We start from the raw sequence: 26419 nt of genomic DNA on the forward strand, positions 1-26419 counted from the left end.
GCACTTGGCATGATAGTAGGTAACCGGGTGGTATTCCAGAAGAAACACTTCACCTGGCACATCCTTCAGCAAGGTGGTGTTAAAGTGAAAACAATCATCTCACCAAGGCAGAGGGTATAGAGCCAAGATAAGGGCCTGGATTTCAGGCAACATTGTACCATCAATGTGGACCCTTGAAGAGGAAAGGGATTAATGAGGTCACAGGTGACCATTAAAGAGCTTTTTAGTAGTAAACTGGGGGCAGAAGCCAGCTCTCACCTCAACGAGGCTGGAGATAGAACTAAAGCAGCAGTAGACAACTTGTTTATGGGGTCAGCAGGAAAATGACAAGATGATAGAAGGATTATAAAGTCCTCATTATTAGCCACATGTGGCTATTGAACATTTAGAATGTGGCTGGTTCAAACTGAGATATGCTCTAAGTGTAAAATACACCCTGGATTTCTTAAACTTGGAATAAAAAAAAGAATTTAAAATATCTCAATTTTTTAACATATTGATTACCCTTGAAATACTACTTTGGATGTACTGGGTTAAATAAGATGTGTTTAAAATTAGTTTCACCTATTTAGTTTGACTTTTTAAAATATGTCTATTAGAAACTTTTATATTACATATCTAGCTCAAATTATATTTCTATTGGACATTGCTGTTTTAGACAGCAATTCAGGCTAGTGTTCCAAGACATGATATCATTCTACTATTATTTGAACCATATCTTACCCGGGAGTCAGCTTTCTCAAGCCGCCGGGCTGTAAGCACCAGCACCACGCCCCCTGAAGGACTACAAGAGCCAGCATTCCCTGCGAACTTCTGGGGGCGGGGCTTGGAAGAACAGCCTCTTTGTGGCGTCACGTTCCAGACACTGCGCGGTTCCGCTCGTTCCTTCGAGGGCGCGCGTCTTGAAGGTGGGAGGGGAGCGACGGTGAGACGGTGGGTTTACTCGGCTGTGGGCACGCGAACGAGCTGGGGATCTTGGACTCCCGGTGAGGTGCCCTCGGTCTGACTTTTCCGAGGCCATATTGTGTGGGAAGAGGTGAGGACCGTGCCACCCCTGATGCGCGCTACGTGGCAAAGTGCTGCTCCTTGCTCGGCAGTGCCAGTGTACGCCGCGTGTAAGAGCTCTAGCTGCGGGCGAGCGCGGGGGGGGTGCCCTCGCAGCCGCACCCCGCATAACCCGCGGAGGTAGGCGCGCACGTTGTCCCTGCTTCACGGGCCTGGAGATTCCCTTGTCACCTTGGGTGTCTGTAGTAACTGGACGAATGGGCCCCAGCCCTGGCCTGGAGGGTCCGCTACCGAGTTTATTGAGGAGGGGGCCTGAAGGGAGTGGCTTGCCGTCCTCCCAACATCGCTAAACCCTTCACTCCCCTGGCAGCCGACTTGCCTTAATTTTTACTTCAAAAGGTAGTGTGTTCATAAGCTCTTTGCAACTGTAATAACAAGCGATCTTGGTCTTACGGGCCAGAAAAAAAAAAAAAAAAAAGCCTGTTTAACTGAACTATTGTGGCATAGGAAGAAGCTGTTCAAGATCTAGGAGAGAGTGGATTTGAATTTTAGTGGAGCCAGTATATAAAAAACATTTCTTCATCTATTGTGCAGGCTCATCCAGACTCACATATGTTAATGAGGTGATACACAGTTCTGGGCTGCTTCATCTTAGGCGTCAGCGTTTCTTACAGCAAGTTCTGTCTTCCTTGCTATTAGTAGCTTGTGATGTGTATCTCTGGTTTAATTACAGGTTGTTTCTCTGAGTATCTGCCTTCATAAAATATATTGCCCTGTGATAGCCGCATCCCTTCCCCCTAGAAATGAGAGGGAAATCCAAATGGAGGATTTTAGGGTCTCCCATACTTTTCTTTTATTCCAATAGATAGATGCAAGACTTATCTTGGTTTTCTGACTTTAAAGTAACAGTTATATCAGTTTCTGCCAGATTCTTGTTTTAAATCACTCTGGTCTGATTTTCTATGACCAATTATTGCAGTAATAGGTCTGCACATCTGAACTGCTAAATAGATAGGCATATGAAAGAATTTTAAAAGTTTATTTGAGCAAAAAGCAATACTAATCCTCCAGCACCAAACCGGAAGTGGTTTGGAGCACTCTGCAGACAGGAGCTAGGGAAAGACAGAGAAAGTGTATAAGCAAAAAAAGAAATTATTTTATTGGCTATAGCTTAAAGCCTAATTGGCTGTGATTGGTTGTCCTTAGTGTTTTGATGTAAGCTTTGTGGAGGTAAGAAAGGTCCAAACCTATGATTTTATGAGTATATTTGAACCAAACTGACAAATGCCAGGAAGCAAAATTTTGATGGATTGAGAAAATGCTTTAGAGAATAGCAGTTTCGCAACTTATTTTATGTATTAGAATAAAAGGAGACATAGGAGGGTTACATGAAATCCATGTAGATTAAGGGGGCTGGAGAAAGCAAAGCAGGGACATCTCTGGGATTGGATAAAAAGGCAAAAGAGAGAAACACAGATGTTTTACATTGGTAGATACAGGATAGTCAATCATCAATATTTATAGCACACTAGAGGCCCGATGCAGGAAATTCCTGCAAGAGTAGGCCTTCCTTGCCCCCCGGCTGCCGGCACCGGCTTCCCTCTGGCACCCAGGATCCCGGCTTTCCTCCGGCCACCAGCAGGCACCCAGGACCTGGCCTTCCCTTGCAGCCCGGGCTTTGTCCAGAAGGTGATCCAGAAGGATGTCTGGTCTAATTAGCATATTACGCTTTTATTATTACAGACTAGAGGCCCGATGCACGAAAATTTGTGCAAGAGTAGGCCTTCCTTCCCCCAACTGCCGTCACCGGCTTCTCTCTAGCACCCAGGACCTGGGCTTCTCTCTAGCACCCAGGACCTGGGCTGCTTCCCTCTTCCAGCCACCCGCAGGCACCAGGGACCCGGACTAGCTTCCCTCTGGCCCTGGCTTCATAAGGAAGGACATCCGGAATGATGTCCAGAAGACGTCTGGTCTAATTAGCATATTACCCTTTTATTATAGATTAGAGATGGTATGTGGGGAACAAGATGACAATGAGGGCTTCTTTGGTCTCTTGCTCTGGTGGTAGTTGTGCTCTCAGGGGTCTGGAAAAGGAGAATACTCTGATATTTCAAAAGTATGTTTTCTTCGATGCAAAAAGCCAATAGACAGGTTCACTTAAGGTAAAGATTGACCTTTGTCAAGGAATCTACAGGCCGAGGACATGACTACCCACCATAATTGCTTTTTGTTAGGAAGTTTTATATTCAAGTCATCTACGTAGTTACTTTTGGTCTCTGAGTTTGTAAGGCTTGCCATATAGGCCTTCCCTGAGCTTGTCAGGTTTAGGATGTGGCCCCTTTTTCCTTCACATCCAAAGGTTCCTCCAAATTTGATTTTCCTCCAAATCAAAGGTTCTTTTTAGTAATACTAATTACAGTTGACACTAATTACGCTCAACATTATAGCAGTTACTTTTTATAGATACTTAATCCTCACAATAACCCCATGGATTAAATTTGACTATAATTATTATTTTAATAGATGAAGAAACAGACACAGGTTAAGCAATCTACCCAGTTCCACACAGTTAATATAGGCAAAGCTATAATTAGAACCCAGAAATGGTGACTAGAACCCACACTCTTCACAATTCCTATGAGAACACTTGACTAGTGAGAAGCTACTGGGCTCTGTCACTTCACTCTGCATCATAAAATGTTATAGGAGAAATTAAAGGGTTGCTTTCCTGAGAGGGGCATCAGTGGAGACTTACTGGAGGGAAGTACAGAACCAATTTGCACCCTAGCCAATTTGGCTTAGTGGATAGAGTGTCAGCCTGCAGGCTGAAGGGTCCCAGGTTCAATTCTGATCAGGGGCTCAATCCCCAGTGAGGGGTGTGCAGGAGACAGACAATCAATTATTCTCTCTCATCATTGATGTTTCTATCTCTCTTTCTCTCTGAAATCAATAAAAATATATTTTTCAAAAAGAGAACCAATTTGGGGGGAAGGGGATAGAGGAGAGAGAAAAATAAAATACCTGAAAGCAAGGATAAAAAACAGCTTGGCCCTGGCTGGTTTGGCTCAGTGGATAGAGCGTTGGCCTGGGAACCAAAGGGTCCCGGGTTTTATTCCGGTCAAGGGCACATGTCTAGGTTGCAGGCTCGATCCCCAGTGGGGGGCATGCAGGAGGCAGCCAATCAATGATTCTCTCTCATTGATGTTTCTATCTCTCCCCCTCTCCCTTACTTTCTGAAATCAATAAAAATACATTTTTAAAAAAACAGCTTGAAGAAATAGTTGTCTTCTGGGGTTGGTAGGATTTGGGATTTCTTTTATCTTCCCTAAAAGATGAAAATAGGCAGGGAAGTAGGAGAAAATGACCCCTAGAGTTTCAGATAAAGAAACCTCAGTGTGAACACAGGTTGAGCTACACTTGAAAGCCTGTTGAAATACACTCGTGCGAGGGTGTAGCATTGTGCATTGGTCCTCCTTTCTATACTTACGACGGTTGTGATTTTTGATCAGGATCTCAGCACCAGCTCAGCCATGTGGACCCCGGATGAGATTGCGCGCCTGTGTTACGAGCACTATGGGAGCAGGCTGCCCAAGCAGGGGAAGCCTGAGCCCAACCGGGAATGGACGTTACTAGCAGCCGTGGTGAAGATACAGCCTATAACTGGCCAAGCCCGTGACTGCCCTGACAAACAGGTGCAAGGTGAGACCTTTTTTCCTTGAAACTCTCCCTCTTTTTGTCAGAGATGGTAGAATGATACAGGGCTCTACACAGGGACAGTCGTCGCTGAGTATAAACTGCGATATTGGGCATGTTCCCCTGCTCTCCGCCAGGTGGCGCAGTACTTCAAGCGGTGGGAAATGGCCGTGCTGGAACCGCAGTCCTAGATGGGTCAGTGGTCGGCAAACTCATTAGTCAACAGATCGGCCTATAGGAATGCTGAGGAATGTGCAGACTTATTAAACCCAAGGCCTGGGGACTATTCCGATTCTAAAAGCTTACTAATAACTCGTTTTTTTCTCCCCTCAGTGACAAAGGAAGTTGTCTCAATGGGGACAGGAACAAAATGCATAGGCCAGTCCAAAATGAGGAAGAGCGGTAAGCCCACATTGGGTCTAAACATTGCCTGTCTAGGGAGCTTTGGAAATGGTGTCCATGTTGCACTTTCCTCTCCAGGGCCAAGGGGTCATATTACTGAGATGGCTGACATTTCAGTTCACGCTGACTCTCACTGGCTCCAGTTGGAAGGACAGACCTCATTTAAAGAATGGGAATAACCAGTGGAAGCAGAGGCTGCCAGGAACGTGCTTTCTGAGAGGATTGAAAGTTGGCCAGTATTTTCATGCTCAAACAGAAGTTCCCTGGGCTTAGCTAATTTTCAGTATCTCTGAAAACCCAGAAAGCATTCTTGACTTAGACTTCGGCACCAAAAAGAATATGGAAATTGCTTGGAGATCTAGCATCTTCATCTTCTGCTTCCAGTTAGCAGAGGCCTCCTCAAGTTTCCTTTGCCCATTCTCCTAGCTTTTCCTCCTATATATGAGGAAGTTGTTCAAGGACCACTATGGATTGAATCCCATGGAAATGTATTAGCATGAGCCCACGTATGATACCAGAGCACACAAAATCTGGACCCCTGTCCTCCAGATAAAGATTTCCCTATAAATCAGTAGTTCTCAGCTAGGGGAGATTTTGCCCCCAGGGGACATTTGGCAATGTCTGGAAACATTTTTGATTGTCACACCTGGGAGAGGGGAGTGTGCTGCTGGCCTGCCAGGAATGCTGCTTAACATCCTACAATGCACAGGACAGACCTCCACAACAAAGAATTTTCTGGTCCAAAATGTCAGTAGTGCTGAGTTGAGGAAGCCTGCAGTAAATGCATTGCCGTTAATGATTGTGATGCTTTCTGGCAAAGCCCTCCAGGAGCTACATGGCCATCCTGGGTTCTGGGGGAAACTGCTGTGTTCTGCTGCCAGGAACCAGGGCGTCTCCAGGTTCCTGTGTCTTCACTAGTGTCCTGTCTTTGCCACAGGAGATATCCTCAATGATAGCCATGCTGAGGTCATAGCCAGAAGGAGTTTCCAAAGGTAAAGTCACATCTCCAGAAAGTCTGATTTAGCCTGGGTTGGCCCCAGAATTTGCATTTCTAATAAGCTCCCAGCAAAACTGATTATGTTATTTAGCCTGTGAACTAAACTTTGACTAACACTGGTCTATACAATGGGTCTCATGCTTGAGTATACATCAGAATCACCTAAGGGGTTTGTTAAAATCCAGATTGCTGGGCCCACCCCCAAAGATTCTGAATCAGCAGGTCAAAAGTGGAGCCTGAGAAGTTGCATTTCTTTTCTTTTTTTTTTTTTAGAAGTTGCATTTCTAACAAATTCCAGATGATGCTTATGCAGCCAGTTCAAGGACCACACTGAGAATCACTGGTCTAGATTTCTCATAATTCCAAATAACTATCAGTTCCATTGGTCATTAGTAGATCTTTCTTTCTTAGTAATTACCCAGCCAGTCTTCCCCTTTACCACAGAGATTGGTATTCTTTCTGATAACATCCTGCACCCATTAGGTACCTTCTCCATCAACTTCACTTGGCAGCCACCCTGAAGGAGGATAGCATCTTTATCCCAGGAACCCAGAGAGGACTGTGGAAACTCAGACCAGACCTTTCGTTTTTATTTTTCTCCAGCCATACGCCCTGTAAGTATAGTCAAGCCTTTGGATTAATGTTGCATTGTTTACTTCCTTATGTTCGTCTTATCCGTAGATATGTTTCTCAAAAAAAGCACTTCTGGCTGAAGTGTAGCTACAATCAACAGCAGTGCCTTTTTGTGAACAGGCCAGTGTGCCTAACCATTTCTCTGCCAAGAAAAGGCAGGGGGCGGGGGTATCCGGGCAGGGGAACTCACTTCTCAGTTTCTAATCAGGACTGGGGAACATAAAGCTGAATCCCCACCAGGTCTGAAACCAACAATAAGGCTTAGAAGTATAAACTTATTTCATTCACTCACTCATTCATTCATTCATTCACTCATTCATGCATTAAACAAATATTTTCTACTATTTGTCAGGGACAGTATGACACACTGGGTACATAGCAGTGAGTAAGACTAGGCCCTTCCTTACTCTCATAGTCTTTTAGGGAATGTTGACAATCATGGTTAGTTCAGGTAAATTTTGGTGAGTTACAGGAGGATGTTCAGGTGCTGTGGTTGCATTAGGCAGGAAGACCAGACCTGGCCTACAGAGAGTCATTTCTATTGGTTTTTGTCTTGAAAATTAAGAATAATTTCTGCCCTTGGTAGGCAACAACTCAGGGATGGCTGTCCTCACCGTAAAATCTTTGAAATGAGGATATAAGATTGTTCTCTGTGTATTAAACTTTAAGAGTAACACATGTAATTAGAGCAAAGATAGGAAATCACTCTAAGAGACAGAATAGCTGTGAAGACTTGATCATAACTCAAATAAAAAATATAGTTTAAGAAAGAATGAGTCTATTGAAAAAGAGTTGGTTAAGAGTCAAAGGCCAGAAAAATGATAGGGCTCATCCATGCTGTTCTTAGCAGTAGGTGCTCTGGTCCTAGGACCAAAGGATGTTTCCTAACTCAGTGCCTCTCAAACCGTAATATGCATACGAATCACCCAGGAATCTTGCTAAAATGCAGATTTAAATTCTGGGGTGGAGCCTGAGGTTCTACATTTCTAATCAAGTCATGGTTGATGCCAGTGGTGTTGGCCTGTGGACCACACTTTGAGTAGCCAGGGTCTGGCTGATTCTAGTAGAGAATCAGATGCATCTGGGGATCAAGCTAGTCCGACCACCTAATCAAATGACATAAATCAATGTCCGTAGGTTGGTACTGCTCTGTGAGTGTACTGATCTATGAGAAAAATCAGGACTATGTAGTGAGTTTTTAAAAAAGCTAATTTCTTTCAATTAAAGGTTATAAGATTTTAATCTTTTTAAAATAACAGTAATTAGGATTCTTAAAGACCTTACTAGATGGAATAAAAAGTTGATCGCCTTCTGTTAATCTAAAATCTTTTGGAAATTTTACTGGTCTGTGAAATAAAAATCTAGAGCCACTAATCTAACTCCCTGGTTCATTTAAAAAAATATTTTTTATCCAAAAATTTAAGAGAAAATTTATTAAGTAAGTCACAGAAATAGAAGTGAACAGTAGAAGAAATGGGCTCAGGAATTAATGGGCTGTAGATAAGGGGGTAGGGGAAGCTGCCTGCGTGTTCCCTGGAGGGAGAGCTCTAAAAAAAATTTTTAAATGTGATGTCCACCCATGGTTTGTCTGCAGAAAGAAAGAACACTGCCTAAAGAATGTGACTATTTGGCTCTCTTGGCATTTAGTCCTCATTATTAATTGATAATTTGGTGCATGGGTTAGTTACTTCAGACTCTTATTTGTGAGTCTTATTAGCATGAGTCAGCCTCTCGAATTCAGGCATCTGTCAAGATCAAATCTCTGAGCCTGCAGAGTGGGAGGTGAGCCCTGATAAATTCTCCAAAGTCATTGTCACCTTATGAGGTCTCTGGAAATCTGCCAGCCAGCCTCTCTGGCAACACGCCCACTAATGCATCTCTTGCCTTCCCCACTCTTGGGTTTTAAAGCTACAGATGTGTTACTCACACACTTTAGAAAAGCACCACATTAGGTTAGTGTTTGAAGAAATAGCTCCCTTCTCAAGAGCTGTGCTCCTTTTTTATTTTCCTTTATTGGTTAAGGTATTACATATGTGTCCTTATCCCCCCATTGCCCCCCACTCCCCTATTCATGCCCCCCCCCCCCCGTGTCTGTATCCATTGGTTAGGCTTATATGCATGCATACAAGTCCTTTGGTTTATCTCTCTACCTTACCCCCACCCTCCCCTACCTTCCCTCTGAGGTTTGACGATCTGATCGATGCTTCCCTGTCTCCGGGTCTGTTTTTGTTCATCAGTTTATGTTGTTTATTATATTCCATAAATGAGTGAGATTATGTGGTATTTATCTTTCACTGACTGGCTTATTTTTTTTTTTTAAATATATTTTATTGATATTTTACAGAGAAGAAGGGAGAGGGATAGAGAGCTAGAAACATCGATGAGAGAGAAACATCGATCAGCTGCCTCCTGCACACCTCCCACTGGGGATGTGCCCGCAACCAAGGTACATGCCCTTGACCGGAATCGAACCCGGGACCCTTCAGTCCGCAGGCCGACGCTCTATCCACTGAGCCAAACCGGTTTTGGCAGACTGGCTTATTTTGCTTAGCATAATGCTCTCCAGTTCCATCCATGCTGTTGCAAATGGTGAGAATTCCTTCTTTTTTACCGCAGCGTAGTATTCCATTGTGTAGATGTACCACAGTTTTTTAATCCACTCACCTGCTGATGGGCACTTAGGCTGTTTCCAAATCTTAGCTATGGTGAATTGTGCTGCTATGAACATAGGGGTACATATATCCTTTCTGATTGGTATTTCTAGTTTCTTGGGATATATTCCTAGAAGTGGAATCACTGAGTCAAATGGGAGTTCCATTTTTAGTTTTTTGAGGAAACTCCATATCTTTCACTGACTGGCTTATTTTTTTTTTTTAAATATATTTTATTGATATTTTACAGAGAGGAAGGGAGAGGGATAGAGAGCTAGAAACATCGATGAGAGAGAAACATGGATCAGCTGCCTCCTGCACGCCCCCTACTGGGCATGTGCCCGCAACCAAGGTACATGCCCTTGACCGGAATCGAACCCGGGACCCTTCAGTCCACAGGCCGACGCTCTATCCACTGAGCAGCACCGGCCGGGCTGTTTTTGTTTCTTTTCTATTCCCTGTAAGCACAGAGTAGGTCAGAAATCCCTAAACCAGTGTAGGGAAACACCAGCTGTGTAATTTACTGCAGAGTTTTTACTCTGAGGATATGCACATACATCTCCAAGATGGGTAAATTGTAAGCATTGTTTGCCAAACTTATTTAACCATGAAATAAGCCACCCACTTGTTTTCCAGGATATCTTGTGGAATAACATTCCACAAAATGCACTTGGGAAACTGCTCATTCTAAACAAGTGGTTGTCGAGGAGAAACCAAGATGGCGGCATAGGTAAACACCTAAACTGCTGCCTCGCACAACAATTTCAAAACTACAACTAAAAGACAGAACGGACACCATCCAGAACCGCAGGAAAGCTGACTGAGTGAAAATTCTACAACTAGAAGGAAGGTGAAAAGCTCACAGAGAATTGGAGGTACGGCAAAGGGTCTTGGTGCGCGCAGAGAGGAAGGGCGGCGGAGTGCCTGGCTGGCTTTCTCTGGCGGAAGGGGGAAGGGAGCCCCCGACCGCATTGAACCCCAGTTCTGACTGCACTGAACACCTATTCCAGGAGAGCCCCTGGGGACCCACGCTCTTGTGGGGGGAGTCTGGACTCTCGGGCGGAGACTCGGGAGCCGGGGAAGGCGGAAGACTGAAAGTCCGCTCGCGCCAGTGCGCACAAAGGCTGCGGGAGGCTGCCACAGGCTTTCCCTAGCGGAAGGGAGTGAGAGGCTCCTGACGGCACAAAACCCCAGTTCTGACTGAAGTGAGCCCCAGTTCTGACTGCAGCGAACCCCAGTTCCAGGCGAGCCCCCGGGGACCCACGCTCTTGTGGGGGGAGTCTGGACTCTCGGGCGGAGACTCGGGAGCCGGGGAAGGCGGAAGACTGAAAGTCCGCTCGCGCCAGTGCGCACAAAGGCTGCGGGAGGCTGCCACAGGCTTTACCTAGCGGAAGGGAGTGAGAGGCTCCTGAGGGCACAAAACCCCAGTTCTGACTGAAGTGAGCCCCAGTTCTGACTGCAGTGAACCCCAGTTCCAGGCGAGCCCCCGGGGACCCACGCTCTTGTGGGGGGAGTCTGGACTCTCGGGCGGAGACTCGGGAGCCGGGGAAGGCGGAAGACTGAAAGTCCGCTCGCGCCAGTGCGCACAAAGGCTGCGGGAGGCTGCCACAGGCTTTCCCTAGCGGAAGGGAGTGAGAGGCTCCTGACGGCACTGAACACCAGTTCTGACTGAAGTGAGCCCCAGTTCTGACTGCAGTGAACCCCAGTTCCAGGCGAGCCCCCGGAGACCCACGCTCTTGTGGGGGGAGTCTGGACTCTCGGGCGGAGAATCGGGAGCCGGGAAGGCAGAGGACTGAAGGCACACACGTGCTAGCAAGGGCAAGGCTGATGGGAAGCCAAGACTGAGACTCCACCCCATCCAAGCTGAGCACAGAGGCTATTGCAATTTGGCAAGTCTAATCCTATAAGGCTGTCTCCAGCACCGGACTTCTCCCAGCATAGACACAGCTGATCCTTACAGCCAACTGGCCTGGAGGTCAATTCTTCCCAGTGATACCAACAACAATAAAGACTTAATTACAACAAGGCTGTACACACAGTCCACAAAGGTGTGCACCAAGAGTGTCCACCTCAGGTTAACTGGGGAGGCAGACCCACTGGGCCAAATTGGAAACCTAGCACACAAATCTAACAACTCAGGGAAGCAGTGAAAATGCGGCGTCTAAGAATCAGATCACAAACGAAAGAAATGGAGGAAAACAAACGACTGGATATAGAATTCAAAACCACGGTTATAAGGCTTTTTAAGAATATCCTAGAAAAGGCCGATAAATATAACGAGACCCTCGAAGAGATGAAAAAGGACCAACTAGAAATTAAACATACACTGACTGAAATAAAAAATATTATACAGAGACCCAAAAACAGACAAGGGGAACACAAAAATCAAGTCAAAGAATTGAAATACAAAGAAGCAAAAAACACTCAACCGAAAAAGCAAAAAGCAAAAAAAAAAATCCAAAAAGTTGAAGATAATGTAAGAAGACTCTGGGACAACTTCAAGCGTACCAACATCAGAATTATGGGGGTGCCAGAAGAAGAGAGAGAGCAAAATACTGAAAACCTATTTGAAGAAATAATGACAGAAAACTTCCCCCACCTGGTGAAAGAAATAGACTTACAAGTCCAGGAAGCCCACAGAACCCCAAACAAAAGGAATCCAAAGAGGACTACACCAAGACACATCATAATTAAAATGCCAAGAGCAAAAGACAAAGAGAGAATATTAAAAGCAGCAAGAGAAAAACAGTTAGTTACCTACAAGGGAGCACCCATACGACTGTCAGCTGACTTTTCAACAGAAACTATGCAGGCCAGACGGGAGTGGCAAGAAATTTTCAATGTGATGAATAGCAAGAACCTACAACCAAGATTACTCTACCCAGCAAAGCTATCATTCAGAATTGAAGGGCAGATAAAGAGTTTCACAGACAAGAAAAAGCTAAAGGAGTTCATCACCACCAAACCAGTATTATATGAAATGCTGAAAGGCATTCTTAAAGAAGAGGAAGAAGAAAAAAGGAAAGATAAAAATTATGAACAACAAATACATATCTATCAACAAGTGAACCTAAAAATCAAGTGAATTAAAAACCTGAGGAACAGAATAATCTGGTGAATACAATAGAATCAGGGGCATAGAAAGGGAGTGGACTGATAATTCTCAGGGGGAAAGGGGTATGGGGGGGTTCATAAAGAGACTGGACAAAAATCATACACCTATGGATGAGGACAGTGGGGGGTAGGTAAGGGCAGAAGGTGGGGTGGAAAATGGCTGGAGGGGAACTATGGGGGAAAAAAGGAGAAATAATTGTAATAATCTGAATAAAGATTTATTTAAAAAAAAAAAAAAAAAAAAAAAAAAAAAAAAAAAAAAAAAAAAAAAAAAAAAAAAAAAAAAAAAAAATAAACAAGTGGTTGTCAGCGTAGTACTATTTTGTTCCCAAGGAGACATTTAGCAACCTCGGAGACATTTTTGATAGTCAGACTAGGGAACTCTAATGTGGAGACCAGGGAGGTTGCTAAACATCCTATAATGTACAGGACAGACCCCACAGCATAGAATTATCTGACCCAAAATGTCAATAATGCGGAGGTTGAGAAACCCTGGTCTAAAACTAGTGTTGCCCTAGCTGGTTTGGCTCAGTGGATAGAGCGTAGGCCTGCAGACTGAAGGGTCTCCCAGGTTTGATTCTGGTCAAGGGCACATGCCTGGGTTGCGGGCTCGATCCCCAGTAGGGGGCGTGCAGGAGGCAGCCAATCAATGATTCTCATCATTGATGTTTCTGTCTCTCTCTCCCTTCCTCTCTGAAATCAATAAAAATATTTATTAAACCTAGTGTTTCCAAAACTTCCTGTGATAAGAGTTCCCTGGAATCTTTGTTAAAATATTCAGTTTTCCAGACCCCTCCTCTCCAGAGATTATAACTCACTGAGTCTAGCAGAGGTTTGGGGTCTTCAACAAAAGGATTTGTATTAGGCAAATTTGGGCAACTGTTCTTAATTCATCTCAGGTCAGCTGGGAGAATAATATTAAGCTTTGTTTAAAGTAGTGGTTCTCAAACTTGAGTTTGCATCCGAATCATCTGGAGAGTTTATTAATGTACAGACTGCTGGATACACCTCCAGAGTTTCTGTTGCAGCAGGTCTACTGTGGGTCCCAAGAATTTGCATTTCTAACAAGTTCCTAAGATATGCTGCTGTGGCTAGTGGCACTTTGAGAACCACTGGTTTAAGGGGTTTCTTCTCCTGTAGGTGGGGATGCCTCCATCATTCCAATGCTCGAGTTTGAAGATCAGCCTTGCTATCCTGTCAGTAGAGATTGGGCCCATAACCCATCAATGGAAGCCAGTGGTAACCTGGAAGCTACTGAAGATAAAAGGAAATGTGAAGACCCGGACAGTCCCGTGACCAAAAAAATGAGGCTTGAGCCAGGAACTCCTGACAGAAAAGTCACCAACGGTGTGGCTCACCATCAGAGTTTTGGCAATCAGGGAAGTGGCCCAATCCCACCAAGTGTCAGCAGCTCTAATGTCACCTCAGAGGATCTGGCCACTGTTACTGGGATGGCCCCCAGTGGTCCCAAAGTGGTGGATGTTTATAGGACAGGAGCCAAGTGTGTGCCTGGCGAAGTTGGAGACTCGGGGAAGCCTGGTGTTGCGTATCACCGGGTAGGGCTGCTCCGAGTGAAGCCAGGCCGGGGAGACAGGACTTGCTCCATGTCCTGCAGCGACAAGTTGGCACGGTGGAATGTCCTCGGATGCCAGGGGTCACTGTTGATGCACTTCCTAGAAGAGCCTGTCTACCTGGCCGCTGTGGTCATCGGGAAGTGCCCGTACAGCCCGGAAGCCATGCAGAGAGCACTGGTTAGGAGGTGAGAGGGCAGGGAGGGAGGGCTCCAAACATTTAGCATTGTGTGTCATCATTTCTTAAAAAGAAAAGGAAATCACTAAAATGGCCAGCAATAGATCAAGTGATTTCTGTTAAGACTTCTGTTGAGGAAATTTAATATGGTAAGATGCACATAATGTTTAAAGAACAATTTAGAAGATAAAGTAAGTTCATTTTAGTCTTAAAGTATATATGCATATAGAAAAAGATTGTAGGAAGATATACACAAAGGTATTAATATTTATTACCACTGAGATGTGGTATTATTGGTAGTTTTTTCTTCTTTGTGATTATTGTATTTTCTAATTTTTCTACAGTGTACACACATTGCTGTTAAATTTTTAAAAAACCTTCAAACATTAGTGTTAATTTTTAAAAAGGTAAATGACAAAGGATGACCACTCAAGTGTGGTCTCCCTAAAGAAGGCAGCTAAAGCCAGTGAATGCCGTAGTAACTGAGGACAGGATGAGGCCATGGCCAGGGGAAGGCCTGTGTCAAATGGCCTTTGCCTCCGACCGAGACACAGGGGTGGTGATGTGGCCCACAGTCCTAGATACTCACTTTCTCAAGGAGCGTGCCTCAACTGAATGCATTTTTCATCACATTTAGGTGTCAGAATGTCTCCTCTTTACCCAAAGGCTTTGGAGTTCAAGAAGTAAAATTACAGCAGTCGGATTTACTGTTTGAGCAGAGCCGCTGTGCAGTGCAGGCAAAAAGGGCTGACAGTCCAGGGCGACTTGTTCCTTGTGGAGCAGGTAAGGGATCCAGGTTCCACTTGCCCTGGAGTAACGTCCCCAGACCATGGAGTGGCTTGGGGTGGGCTGCATCCTCTCGGCCTGGGGAGGCTGTTTACCATGCAAATGGTCAATAGTGTGGACTTTGGAGACACCCACACTGTGTCAGGTCCATGCTCTATGTGACCCTGGGCAACCTACTTACCCTCTTTCAGCCTCAATTTCTTCACCTTTGGATAAGAATATAATTTATTTATCAGGGCTGTTATGAGGGTTAAATGAGAAATTCTGTTTCATTCATTTACTGTGTGTTTAGCATATAATAAATGCTCAGTGATAGTTGTTATGATGATGAGGAGGAGGAAGAGGATTAATTATGAACCACTTGTACTCTGGAAGCCAAGGGTCAGAGTGACCGTCATGTCTGATGTTATATCTAGCTCTCATGGGTCTGCAGAGGCAGGGAAATATTTTTATTAAAACGCTTCTGGGGTTTATAGAAAACTGAACAGTTTTAACTCTAGAATCTTACCTTTTCACAGCCATCAGCTGGAGTGCAGTTCCTGAGCAGCCATTGGATGTCACTGCCAATGGCTTTCCGCAGGGAACAACAAAGAAGGGAATCAGAAGCCTTCAGGCCAGGTACAGCACATTGGGACAGAAGGAGATGGGTACACCACACCACTAATTCCAGAACATTTCATCATCCCAAAAAGAAAACCCTATATCTGTTAACGGTCACTCCCCACACTTCCCTCTCCCCACTTCTGGCAACCCCTAATTTCCATTCTGTCTCCACAGATTTATCTATTCTAGATGTGTCATATAAATAGTATCATACAGCATGTGGCCTTTTATGTCTAACTTAATTCACTTAGCATTTTTTCAAGGTTCATCTATGTTGTAGCATTTATCAGTTCTTCGTTCTGTTTTTTGGCTAAATAATATTCCATTGTATGATTATATCACCTTTTGTTTATCTGCTCATCCATTGATGGACATTTGGCTTGCTTCACTTTTTGGCTGTTATGAATAAATGCTGCTATGAACATTTTTAACAAGATTTGGGTGGACATATGTTTTCAGTTCTCTTGTGTGTACCTAGAAGTGGAATTCCTGGGTATTAAGTTAACCTTACATTTAACTTTTAAGGTACTACCAAACTATTTTCCATAACAGCTATACCATTTTAGTTGAATTTCTTTCTTTTTTTTTTTTTTTTTTTTTTTTTTTTTTTTTTTTTATTAGAGAGAGAGGAAGGGAGAGGACCGAGAGATAGAAACATCGATGAGAGAGAAACATCATTGATTGGCTGCCTCCTGCACACCCCCTTCTGGGGATTGAGCCCAAAATCTGGGCATGTGCCCTGATCAGGAATCAATCCCCCCCATCTCTTGTTCCTGGGTCGATGCTCAACCACTACTAGTAAGCCACACCAGCTGGGCACAGCTACACCATTTTTTTTAATACATATATATTTTTTATTGATTTCAGAGAGGGAGAGAGAGAGAGAAACATCAATGATGAGAGAGGATCATCGATCAGCTGCCTCCTACACACCCCATACTGGGGATCGAGTCTGCAGTGTGGGCATGTGCCCTGACCAGGAATCAAACCATGACCTCCTGGTTCATAGGTTGATGCTCAACCACTGAGCCACACCAGCCAGGCAGCTACATCATTTTAAAACTTCCACCAGCAATGTATGAGTTTTGGTTATCCTACATCATTTATAATAGTTGTTATTGTCTGTCTTTTTTATTAAAGCCATTCTAGTGTGTGTAGAGTGCTATCTCACTGTGGTTTTGATTTGCATTTCCCTGATAACTAATGATCGTGAGTATCTTTTCACATACTTATTAGCCATTTGTATATCTTCTTTGAAGAAACATCTATTCAGATCCTTAGCCCATTTTTAAAAATTGCTTTTATTTTTGAGTTGTAAGATTTTTTTATATATTCTAGACACTAGTCCTTTATCAGATACACTTTCATAAATATTTTCTCCAATTCTGTGGGCTGTCTTCCCACCTTTTGACAGTGTTTAAAACACTGATACTTATTTTTTTCTTTGGTTGTTTGTGCATTTGGTGTCATGTCTAAGAAACCATTGCCTAATCCAAGGTCACAAAGATTTACTCTATGTTTTCTTCTAACAGTTTTATAGTTTAGCTTATGCTTTTGACTGATCCACTTTGAGTTACTTTTTCTATCAGGTTTGAGGTAGGGGACCAACCTCACTCTTTGGCATTCAGTTGTCCCAGCACCATTTTTTAGAAACACTGTTCTTTCTCCCTGGGAGATTTTGAAAAGAACGTTTAATTGGGCTTTTCCACTAAGGATTCTGGTTTAGTAGGTCAAGGTTGGAACCCAAGAATCACTTATAATAAAGCTCCAAAGTGATTGTATTGGCAAAAAAGGGCACTATGGAAATAAGATTTTGTGTCTTCAAATTGGCTTTTGCTGAAGTATAGAGCTTGTGAGCTGATGGACATGAGATAGTTATTGTTGTGTGTTTGGAGATTCATATATCTATCTTACCGGTTCTTCTTTTGCTAATTGCTCAGCTGGTCTCATCTACCCTTTTTCCTCCTTCTGAGCCACAGGTGCTCTGCAATAGCCTCAGGGTGGGAGGGATTGTGGGGAGTGGCCTTTCCACCACAATCTGGATTGAGCTGTGAAATTGAATTTCACAGGTGGATTTTTTTTGACATGTTTATTTGCCTGATTCAACACAAACAACAACATAGATAAAAGCAGTGATGACAAGTACTCTTGTCTTATTCCTGATTTTAAGGACATATATTTGCTGTAGGTTTTTATAGATACCCTCCATGAATTTCAATACCTTTCTTAGTTCTCATTTGTAAAAGGTTTTAAATCATTTGATGGATGTTGAATTCTAACAAATGCTTTTTCTGCATACATTTTCCTCATAGTTATATTACTTTTCTCCTCTAATCTGTTAATGAGATGAGTTCCATTACTTTTTTGGCTTTGGGGTTTTTTTCAATGTTAAAGCAGCTTTATATTCCTGCGTGCCAATAGCCATTTACCACAATTCAGGCCCAGGGAAAGCAGCCTGTGAGGGCTCAAGGTTCTGCTTTAAGCAGTGATTCTTTTCAGGAGGCCAGGTCCCAGTCCGGTAAGGGAGTTTCTTGACAGATTGTACAATCCCCTATATCATATGTACCAATAAGGCCACTGTGTCCAAGCTGATGGTGCCATTTGTGGAAACAGTGAAGGATACGGTGTGTAGACAGGAGACACACAGTGTGGGCACACACAACAGTTCCCAACTTCTAAATCAGCTTGTGAATTGTGTTTATGAGGGAAAGGAAGGAGGTACATACAGTCTAGGACACACTGCCGTGGATGGGCCAAACCCAGAAGCCCCAGGTGAGCTGGTAAGGAAGTCACACTCACTTCCTTCACTGTTCCAAATGATGACCTCCATGAGGCTTGATGTTAGAAGCAGCGGGTTGGCCTGCAATGGCTCGTGTGCCCAAAGGGAGAGTCTGGAGATTCTGCCTCAGATGGCTCATCCAAGTGGACTTCATACAGGGAGCAGCACACAAGGTTCTGAAACAAAAGCTTTTAATTTCTTGTAAACAGTGTTACCCAAGGGGCCAGCTCCCTTGAAAGGAGGTAGCAAGGTGGCTGATAGGTATTCTGGGGGGGATTTGGTAATTTCACCTCTGCCTTTACCCCATTTGAACCTGTCCCTTGATGATTTCACTGCTGGTGACATTTCTAAAGATGAGATTCATTTTTGTGCCTCAACCTAATCAAAGCCTCAGGTCTAGATTTTCTCCTTGCCACTACAGGTGAAATGGATCTCTGGCACATGCAAACTTAAATACCATGTGAAGCCTCGCATCTTTGATAGGGATCTGGTACATAGCAAACACTTAATAAACCCTTTTTGTCTTTTTCCAAACAGATCTCGAATCAGCAAAGTGGAACTCTTTAGATCATTCCAGGAGCTGCTAAGCAGTATTTCAGAGGACAAGTGGCCAGACTCCCTCAGGTAACACTATTAACCCATTTTTTTTCATATTTAGGAAGACTTCTGGTTTCATTTAGGCTCATGAGTAGCAGGAAGCTTTAGCAGGAGTGGTGTTTCCATAGGCCAGTGGGTGCTTATTACTGACCACATGCTCTTCCATCCCGTCCCCATGGCCCTGCTTGTAGATACGTGTATGATCTGAGGCATGGAGGATGAGTGGTTTGTGGTACAAACCTTTTCAGTTATCAGACAATAACTACCTAGAGTCAGGCAAAACTTCACGGGATAAGGGCACAGTCCTCACAGACTGCCCTCACTTCAGATGCTAGCCACAAGCTCGGGGGCCGCAAGGCACTCATACTTCTGACCAACTGACTGCAAACCCAGGGCGTTCCCACTCATGTTCAATAATTCACCAGAACAACTGATAGAATTCAGAGAAGCACTGTATTTACAATTACCTTTTACCTTTTAAAAAATATGAGTTAGGCCCTAGCTGGGTTGGCTCAGTGGATAGAGCATTGGCCTGCAGACTGAAGGGTCCCAGATTCCATTCTGGTCAGGGCACATGCCCGGGTTGTGGGCTTGATCCCCAGTCGTGGGCGTGCAGGAGGCAACTGATCAGTGATTCTCTCTCATCATTGATGTTTTTAACTCTCTCTCCCTCTCCCTTCCTCTCTGAAATCAATAAAAATATATTGGGGGAAAATCTATATGAGTTAAGACCAGCTAAAAGAAGGGACACTTAGGGCAAGGTCTGGGAGAGTCCCAAACATGTCCCGATGATGCATCACCCTTTCAGCACCAACCAAGAAGCTGACCAGAGTTATTGGGGTTTTATTAATAAGAATGGTTGATTGACTCATAATTCACATGATGTGATTGAACTCAGTCTTCGTCTCCTCCTCCCACCCTAGGAGGTTATAGTGGTATCAGGTGTCTCAGTGCTCCTGTTCTCTCATCTCCTGGTTGGTCTTTCTGGTATGGCCAGCCCCATTCTGAAATTCTAGGGCCCACCATGAGTTAACTTGATAAACATAAACTTAGGTGTGATCTCAGGGTTCACCATGAATAACAAAAATAGTCCTATCACTTGGGAAATTCTAAGGATTTAGAGGTTCCCATTCAGGAACTGGCAACAAAGACCAGCCCAAAATCTTTATTATATAACAGCAGGGAAGCAGCAGAGTAGCCAGAAACTTCTATATGAAGAGGCTGGCCACTGTTATCACCATCATCCATACTGTGGTCAGTATTGATGCCCTTCAGTCTTCAATGGTCAGTTTTTTTTGTTTCTTGTCTAGAAAAATGAATCAAGCTGGAACTGGGTGGGTTTCCATACATTCTGTGTGTTAAAAACAAATCTGGACTTAGGTAAGGAGAGACTTTACTCAAAAGGATTATTGCAGTAAGAGAAGGGGTCTACTACAATAGGAGGTCTAATGCAATGGCAAGAACACTCCAATCATAAGTTTTGTAAGCCTCTCAAAGGGCAGATGGAAAGGGGTTTTCTTTTTTTTTTTTTTTTAATAAATCTTTATTCAGATTATTACAGGTGTTCCTCTTTTTTTACCCCATAGCTCCCCTCCACCTGATTCCCCACCCCACCCCATGCCCTTACCCCCCGCCACTGTCTTCATCCATAGGTGTAAGATTTTTGTCCAATCTCTTCCCGCACCCCTCACACCCCCTTCCCCCTGAGAATTGTCAGTCCACTTCCTTTCTATGTCCCTGATTCTATTATATTCACCAGTCCATTCTGTTCTTCAGATTTTTTAGTCACTTGATTTTTAGATTCACTTGTTGGTAGGTATGTTTTTGATGTCATTTTGTTGTTCATAATTTTTATCTTTACCTTTTTCTTCTTCTTCCTCTTCTTAAAGAATACCCTTCAGCATTTCATGTAATCCTGGTTTGGTGGTGATGAACTCCTTTAGCTTTTTCTTGTCTGTGAAGCTCTTTATCTGACCTTCAACTCTGAATGATAGCTTTGCTGGGTAGAGTAATCTTGGTTGTAGGTTCTTGCTGTTCATCACTTTGAATATTTCTTGCCACTCCCTTCTGGCCTGCATAGTTTCTGTTGAGAAATCATCTGACAGTCATATGGGTACTCCCTTGTAGGTAACCAACTGTTTTTCTCTTGCTGCTTTCAAGATTCTCTCTTTGTCTTTTGCTCTTGGCATTTTAATTATGATGTGTCTTGGTGTGGTCCTCTTTGGATTCCTCTTGTACGGGGTTCTGTGCGCTTCCTGGACTTGTAAGTCTATTTCTTTCACCAGGTAGAGAAAGTTTTCTGTCATTATTTCTTCTAATAGGTTTTCAATATTTTGCTCTCTGTCTTCTTCTGGCACCCCAAAAATTTGGATGTTGGTACGCTTAAAGTTGTCCCAGAGGCTCCTTACACTATCTTCATATTTTTGGATTCTTTTTTCTTTTTGTTTTCCAGTTGGGTGTTTTTTGTTTTCTCATATTTCATATCTTTGGTTTGATTCTTGGGGTACATTGATCTACAGTTGAGTTTCTGTATATTCTTTATTTTAGACAGTGTATGCTTAATTTCTGACTGGTCCTTTTCCATTTTTTTGGCATTCTCATTAAGGTCCTTGAAGGTCTCACTAAGCTCCTTGGAGGTCTCATCAAGTTTCTCGGCGGTTTTTAGAAGATTCTTGAGTAACCTTATAAATGTGGTTCTGAACTCTATGTTGTCCAGTAGTTTGCTTTCCTCCATTTATTTCATTCGTGACATGTTTCTTTGTCTCCGCATTTTGCTGCTTCCCTGTGTTGATGGAGTGGCTTTGTGTGATAGGTGACCTATAGGGGCCAGTAGCTCAGCCTCCCCAATCACCTGAGGTGGACGCTCTTGGTACACCCCTTGTGGGCTGAGTGTAAAGTCTTGGTGTAGTTAAGCCTTTATTGCTGTTGGTGTCACTGGGAGGAATTGACCTCCAGGCCAATTGGCTGTGAGGACCTTCTGTGTCTATAATGGAAGAACTGCTGCGCTGGAGACACGCTTATGGTGCAGGACTTGTTTCAGTGGGGGTTTGGTGCTCACTGAGTCTGCCTCTTGAATGTGTCACTTATGGATGTGAGGAGTTGAAATCTGGTGTCTCACACTGACCACTAGGTACACTGGCTTCTGGATCTCCAATGGGGTGCTGGTCAGCTACTGTCTGAGGCCACCCAGCAGGAGCTACAGCGAGAACTACAGTTTTCTCCTCTTTGCTTGGGGTTTGGAGGTTTTGGAGCTGTCTGACCTGGGCTGCAAGTTTGCTAGGTTAAGCTGTGATAGGGCAGGTCATTCATATGCTAAAGCCGCTTCTTGGAGCTTGGGTGGGTTTGTAGATTGTGCGGCGCGGGGTCTCAGAGCGTCACTAGGCTAGGGCGTGGCAAACAGCGATGGCTGCCAGTTAGCCGGCCCTGCTCTGCATCTCTGACCACATCCCCGCTTCCCATGCCCCAACACAGTAAACAATTATTTTTGCGTGCAGCTCTGCAAGCAAGCCTCCCTCACTTTCCGACCTGATGGCAGACAGTCCAGCTTCTCCCCATAGGAGTTTGGGTCCCCCGCGTCTCCCCAGAAACTGGAGTTTGGAGTAATGTCTCCCTTCGGGTTGAAAAAAGCAGCACTCCCAGTTGCCCGTTGCCAGTCGCCAGCCCAATTCGCGTGCCTCCGTACCTCAGCTTTTCAGTGCTTGTGCACCTCTCAATGCTGTTTGCTCTTTCCTTCTGGTTGTAGAACTTCCACTCAGCCAGCTTTCCCGTGGTTCTGGGTGATAGACATTTTGTCTTTTAGTTGTAGTTTTGAAATTGTTGTGCGAGGCAGCAGTTTAGGTGTTTACCTACGCCGCCATCTTGGATCCTCTCTTTCAAAAGGGGTTTTCTTTTATACGGAGGGGTATACAAGACTAAACAGAACCTGGAATGGGGGAGTGGGATGAGCAGGTGGTGTGATGGGACAATTGAACAGGAAATGTCCTCTCTTGCTGTCAGTCAATTCTCAGGAAGGGCTGTTAGGGGTTGTTATACATTCTGATGCTGGCTCGGGTTGAGGTTGAATCAAAGTTCTGGGGCCTGGGCTAAGGAGAGAAGTATAAGTAATATTTGGTCAAGTTACCAGGTATTTTGTCAAGATTGGTCAGTGGTTTCAGCTAATCATTATGAGGCAAAGAATGGGAATTTGATGGGTCTGTGTCTGGCCTGTCATAGGTAACCCAGGGGGGCATCCATGAGTCTTATCTAAGTCATGGGAAAAGGCAGTTCTTTGCGATCAGCCATTTCCCAGGACACAGAAGGATGGGAGGGAGATTTTTTTTTAACCATCGCTGTGTTTTAGAAACTCAGGGCTTAGGTAAAGTATAACATTGTCATGTGTGTAGATCCCATCCTTTAACCAACAAAAAGCTGTAGGAAATTGATCAAACAACTGAAATCAATTTTTGCTGCAGTTAGCAACTTTGCCCTGCTGAAGTAAGCTAAGATGCAACTTAGAAGCAGGGAAAAATTGGATCAATAAGACATGGGTGTCAGTTTCTTCAACTATAAGATGCAAGGACAGAGCTCAAGGTCCAAGTTGAAAAAAGGGCTCAGAGGAGCCTGACTCAGATTTGGTCAAAGGAGAGAAGAGTCTGTCACAAGAAAATCTTTTAACAGGATATAAGTATTACAGATATTACTCAACATGGCCATTTTTTAGCAGGCAGAGACGACTAAGGGATTGGGAGGGATGTTGGCTGGTATAGGAGAGTATGTGTAGAATGGAAAGTGCTTTGCTTGGTTTGGGAAAATGCAGCCAAGAGGTTTCTAATGGCTCTGTGCTCTGGTGGAAATTACAGACACTTAGGAAACTTTAGACCAAAAATATGATAGTTATTCTTGTTTTATCTGATTTCACCAGGACCAGACAAAACTAGTATTCTGTTTAGTCTTGCCTGTTTTGTTGTGTTTTATTTAATTATTTTTTATTGATTTCAGAGAGGGAGAGGGAGAGAGAGAAACATCAATGATGAAAGAGAATCATTGATCAACTGCCTCCTGCACACTCCATGCCAGGGATGAGCCCACAATCTAGGTATATGCCCTGATGGGATCGAACTGTGATCTCCTGGTTCATAGGTCAATGGTCAACCACTGAGCCACACTGGCTGGGCTGTTTTTTCTTGTGAGTTTTTTTTTAATTGATTTTGGAGATAGGAAGGGGAGAGCGAAAGAGAGAAACACTGATTAGTTGCCTCCTGCACATGCCCTGACTAGGGCCAGGGATTGAATTTGCAACCTGGGTTTGTGCCCTCAACACCTTTTGGTGTATGGGACAATGCTCCAAGCAGCTGAGCCACACGAGCGAGGGCTCATTCTTGCTTGTTTTAATCCATGTTACTTTGTAGTGAATTTCCTACAAAGGAGCCAGAGTCTCTCTAGGAAAGCATACTAAGATTATCCTGTTCCTAAGTCTCTTGTAGTAAATCTGAACAGTTGATTGCTCAGGTGTCTTGTTGGCCATGGTAGTGAGCTATTCAATGAGAACCTGTGTGCTTGGTGGTATGTGTGCATTAGGGTGCGGAAGCTAGAAACATACCAGGAGTACAAGGAGGCTGCATCTGCTTACCAGGAAGCCTGGAGCGCACTCCGGAAGCAGGCATTTGGGTCCTGGATCAGAAACCCCCCGGATTACCACCAGTTTAAATGAGAAGAGAAAGTCTGCAAAGAGCTTACTGGTAGCAAGGTATTTTCCAGCCCTTCATGCTGGACCATGTTTTTCCCTTTGTGCTGGATAAGCCTTAGCTTTTCTTGAGGCTGAATAAGGACAAAAGTCTGCCTTCTACCAGAGCAACATACCTCTTCTGTGCAAGAGGGATGGAACTGCGGAACATGGAATCTGTTCTGACTTGTTTTTTATTGCTTCTCTAAAATATGAACTAAGAATTTGAAATACTATGATACTTTAAAAGTGATGCTCTGCTTTGTATTCCTACATTAATTCAGCAAATGTATTGGGCTGAGATGATGTTTTCATCTTTGCAAGTTCTAGAGCTTTGCCTCGCATAGTGGATGTATATTTTGTATACCCAGCCTTTCTTCCTTCGGAGAGCCACCCTTTCCTGCTCAGTGGGAAGCTATGCAACCATGAGACTTGGTTGAAGCAAACCTTATTCCTGGCTCCAGGAATGTGAGCTAGCCCTGGACAGTCCTGGAACTATTGCCAGAGCTATCAGGAAAGATTCTCTCTCCTCTTGTATCAGGAGCTGTAAGGGCCACATAATCTTGGAACTTGCCCTCCACATAAAGACAGCCAGCTTGAGAATTAAGGCAACAAAGAATGAAACAGCCAAGAGAATCAAAGCTCTGGTGACCTTGTTTGGATGCCTGAAGCTAGTGCCCACAGTGGACTTCAATTATGTGAGAGAAATTCCTATTGTTTTGAGTAGGCCTAGCTGATCCCAGAGAGACTGCTCCTCCCAGGACTAGCCTATCCCTACAGATAGTAAGACTCATTTGTGAGTCTATCTTTTATATGCAAACCAACCAATCCAGAGCTCATACTCAAACCAGCTCCTGTCTGGGGCACACTCTGGGCCACCTTCTACATGCCCTAATCACCCCAGGACCAGGTACCAGAAAGGTAGGGACAGCCTCTGTGCCTCAGCATACACTGAAATTAGTCAAACTAGCCAACCCCAAGCCTGCTTCCCTGTCGTGCCTCATCACAGAATGACTCTTGCCCACATTTCCTTCTCACTCCTTCTGCCTCCTGATTGACCCTGGTGCTTCCCCATGTTGCTCCTTGTGCCACAGCATGCTGCCTCCTCCTACATTTTATTTATTTATTTTTTAACTTTTTTCTTTATTGATTAAGGTATTACGTATGTGTCCTTATCCCCCCCCCCATTGCCCCCCCCACCCCCCATCCTACATTTTAAAACTCTCCCAGTGGAGTCACATGCATCCAGCAGTAAATTCTCCCAACAACAAAGTACATTCAAACTGTTGCCAATAAGGGAAGCTCACCTGAGCTTTGGGTGCTAATACCCTATGATGCACAAGGCATCCAACCCTCCACAACAAAGAGTTATCTGGCCTGAAAGGTCAACAGTGCTGAGGTTGAGACACCCTGGCCCAGGGATTGTGTTTTAAAGTCACGACATAGTTCCTCTAGTTATTACTCCAAATCTACACACAGTTAATTTTGTTTCATTTTATTTTCAGCTATTGGTGGACATTTCATTCTTTCCTTTGGAAATGCTTTGTGAATAAGCTACATAAAGTATTTTGTATTTTTGTCAATAGATTTAGAAGTGGGATTTGCTGAATCAAAGGGTAAATGAACATATAATTTTGCTTTACTTAAATATGTCTTCAAAATTTTGTTTCTAAATATGAGTGCAAAAAATAAAGCAAAATGCAAGACAG

The 26419-nt window shown here is 43.9% G+C and overlaps 1 protein-coding gene across 3 annotated transcripts; it reads left to right on the plus strand.

Moving 5' to 3' along the window:
• Positions 1 to 836: 836 nt before the first annotated feature.
• Positions 837 to 26419, plus strand: ADAT1 (adenosine deaminase tRNA specific 1). 3 transcript variants are annotated; one of them, XM_080643455.1, is made up of 10 exons: positions 837 to 1036; positions 4515 to 4704; positions 5032 to 5100; positions 6038 to 6092; positions 6581 to 6711; positions 13636 to 14254; positions 14882 to 15027; positions 15549 to 15648; positions 18950 to 19036; positions 24566 to 26419. In XM_080643455.1, the coding sequence occupies exons 2-10, from the start codon at positions 4536 to 4538 to the stop codon at positions 24696 to 24698; spliced, it is 1509 nt and encodes a 502-aa protein (XP_080499581.1). In that variant the 5' UTR covers positions 837 to 1036; positions 4515 to 4535; the 3' UTR covers positions 24699 to 26419. The 3 variants fall into 3 exon arrangements, with proteins under 3 accessions (XP_080499581.1, XP_080499579.1, XP_080499580.1); XM_080643453.1 differs by having other exon boundaries at positions 865 to 1036; positions 24621 to 24897; XM_080643454.1 differs by lacking the exon at positions 837 to 1036 and adding an exon at positions 1123 to 1185 and having other exon boundaries at positions 24621 to 24897.

The sequence above is a fragment of the Plecotus auritus genome (assembly GCF_963455305.1).
Source record: "Plecotus auritus genome assembly, chromosome: 10".
In the NCBI taxonomy this organism is placed as follows: domain Eukaryota; kingdom Metazoa; phylum Chordata; class Mammalia; order Chiroptera; family Vespertilionidae; genus Plecotus; species Plecotus auritus.

What these genes read in the sequence shown, in the direction of transcription:
- ADAT1 (XM_080643453.1), top strand. Translation starts at nt 4,536, where the DNA reads ATGTGGACCCCGGATGAGATTGCGCGCCTGTGTTACGAGCACTATGGG. An exon ending in GCCAGAAGGAGTTTCCAAAG is followed by an intron (nt 6,093 to 6,580) that starts GTAAAGTCACAT and finishes TGCACCCATTAG; the next exon opens with GTACCTTCTCCATCAACTTC. An exon ending in ACTTGTTCCTTGTGGAGCAG is followed by an intron (nt 15,028 to 15,548) that starts GTAAGGGATCCA and finishes ACCTTTTCACAG; the next exon opens with CCATCAGCTGGAGTGCAGTT.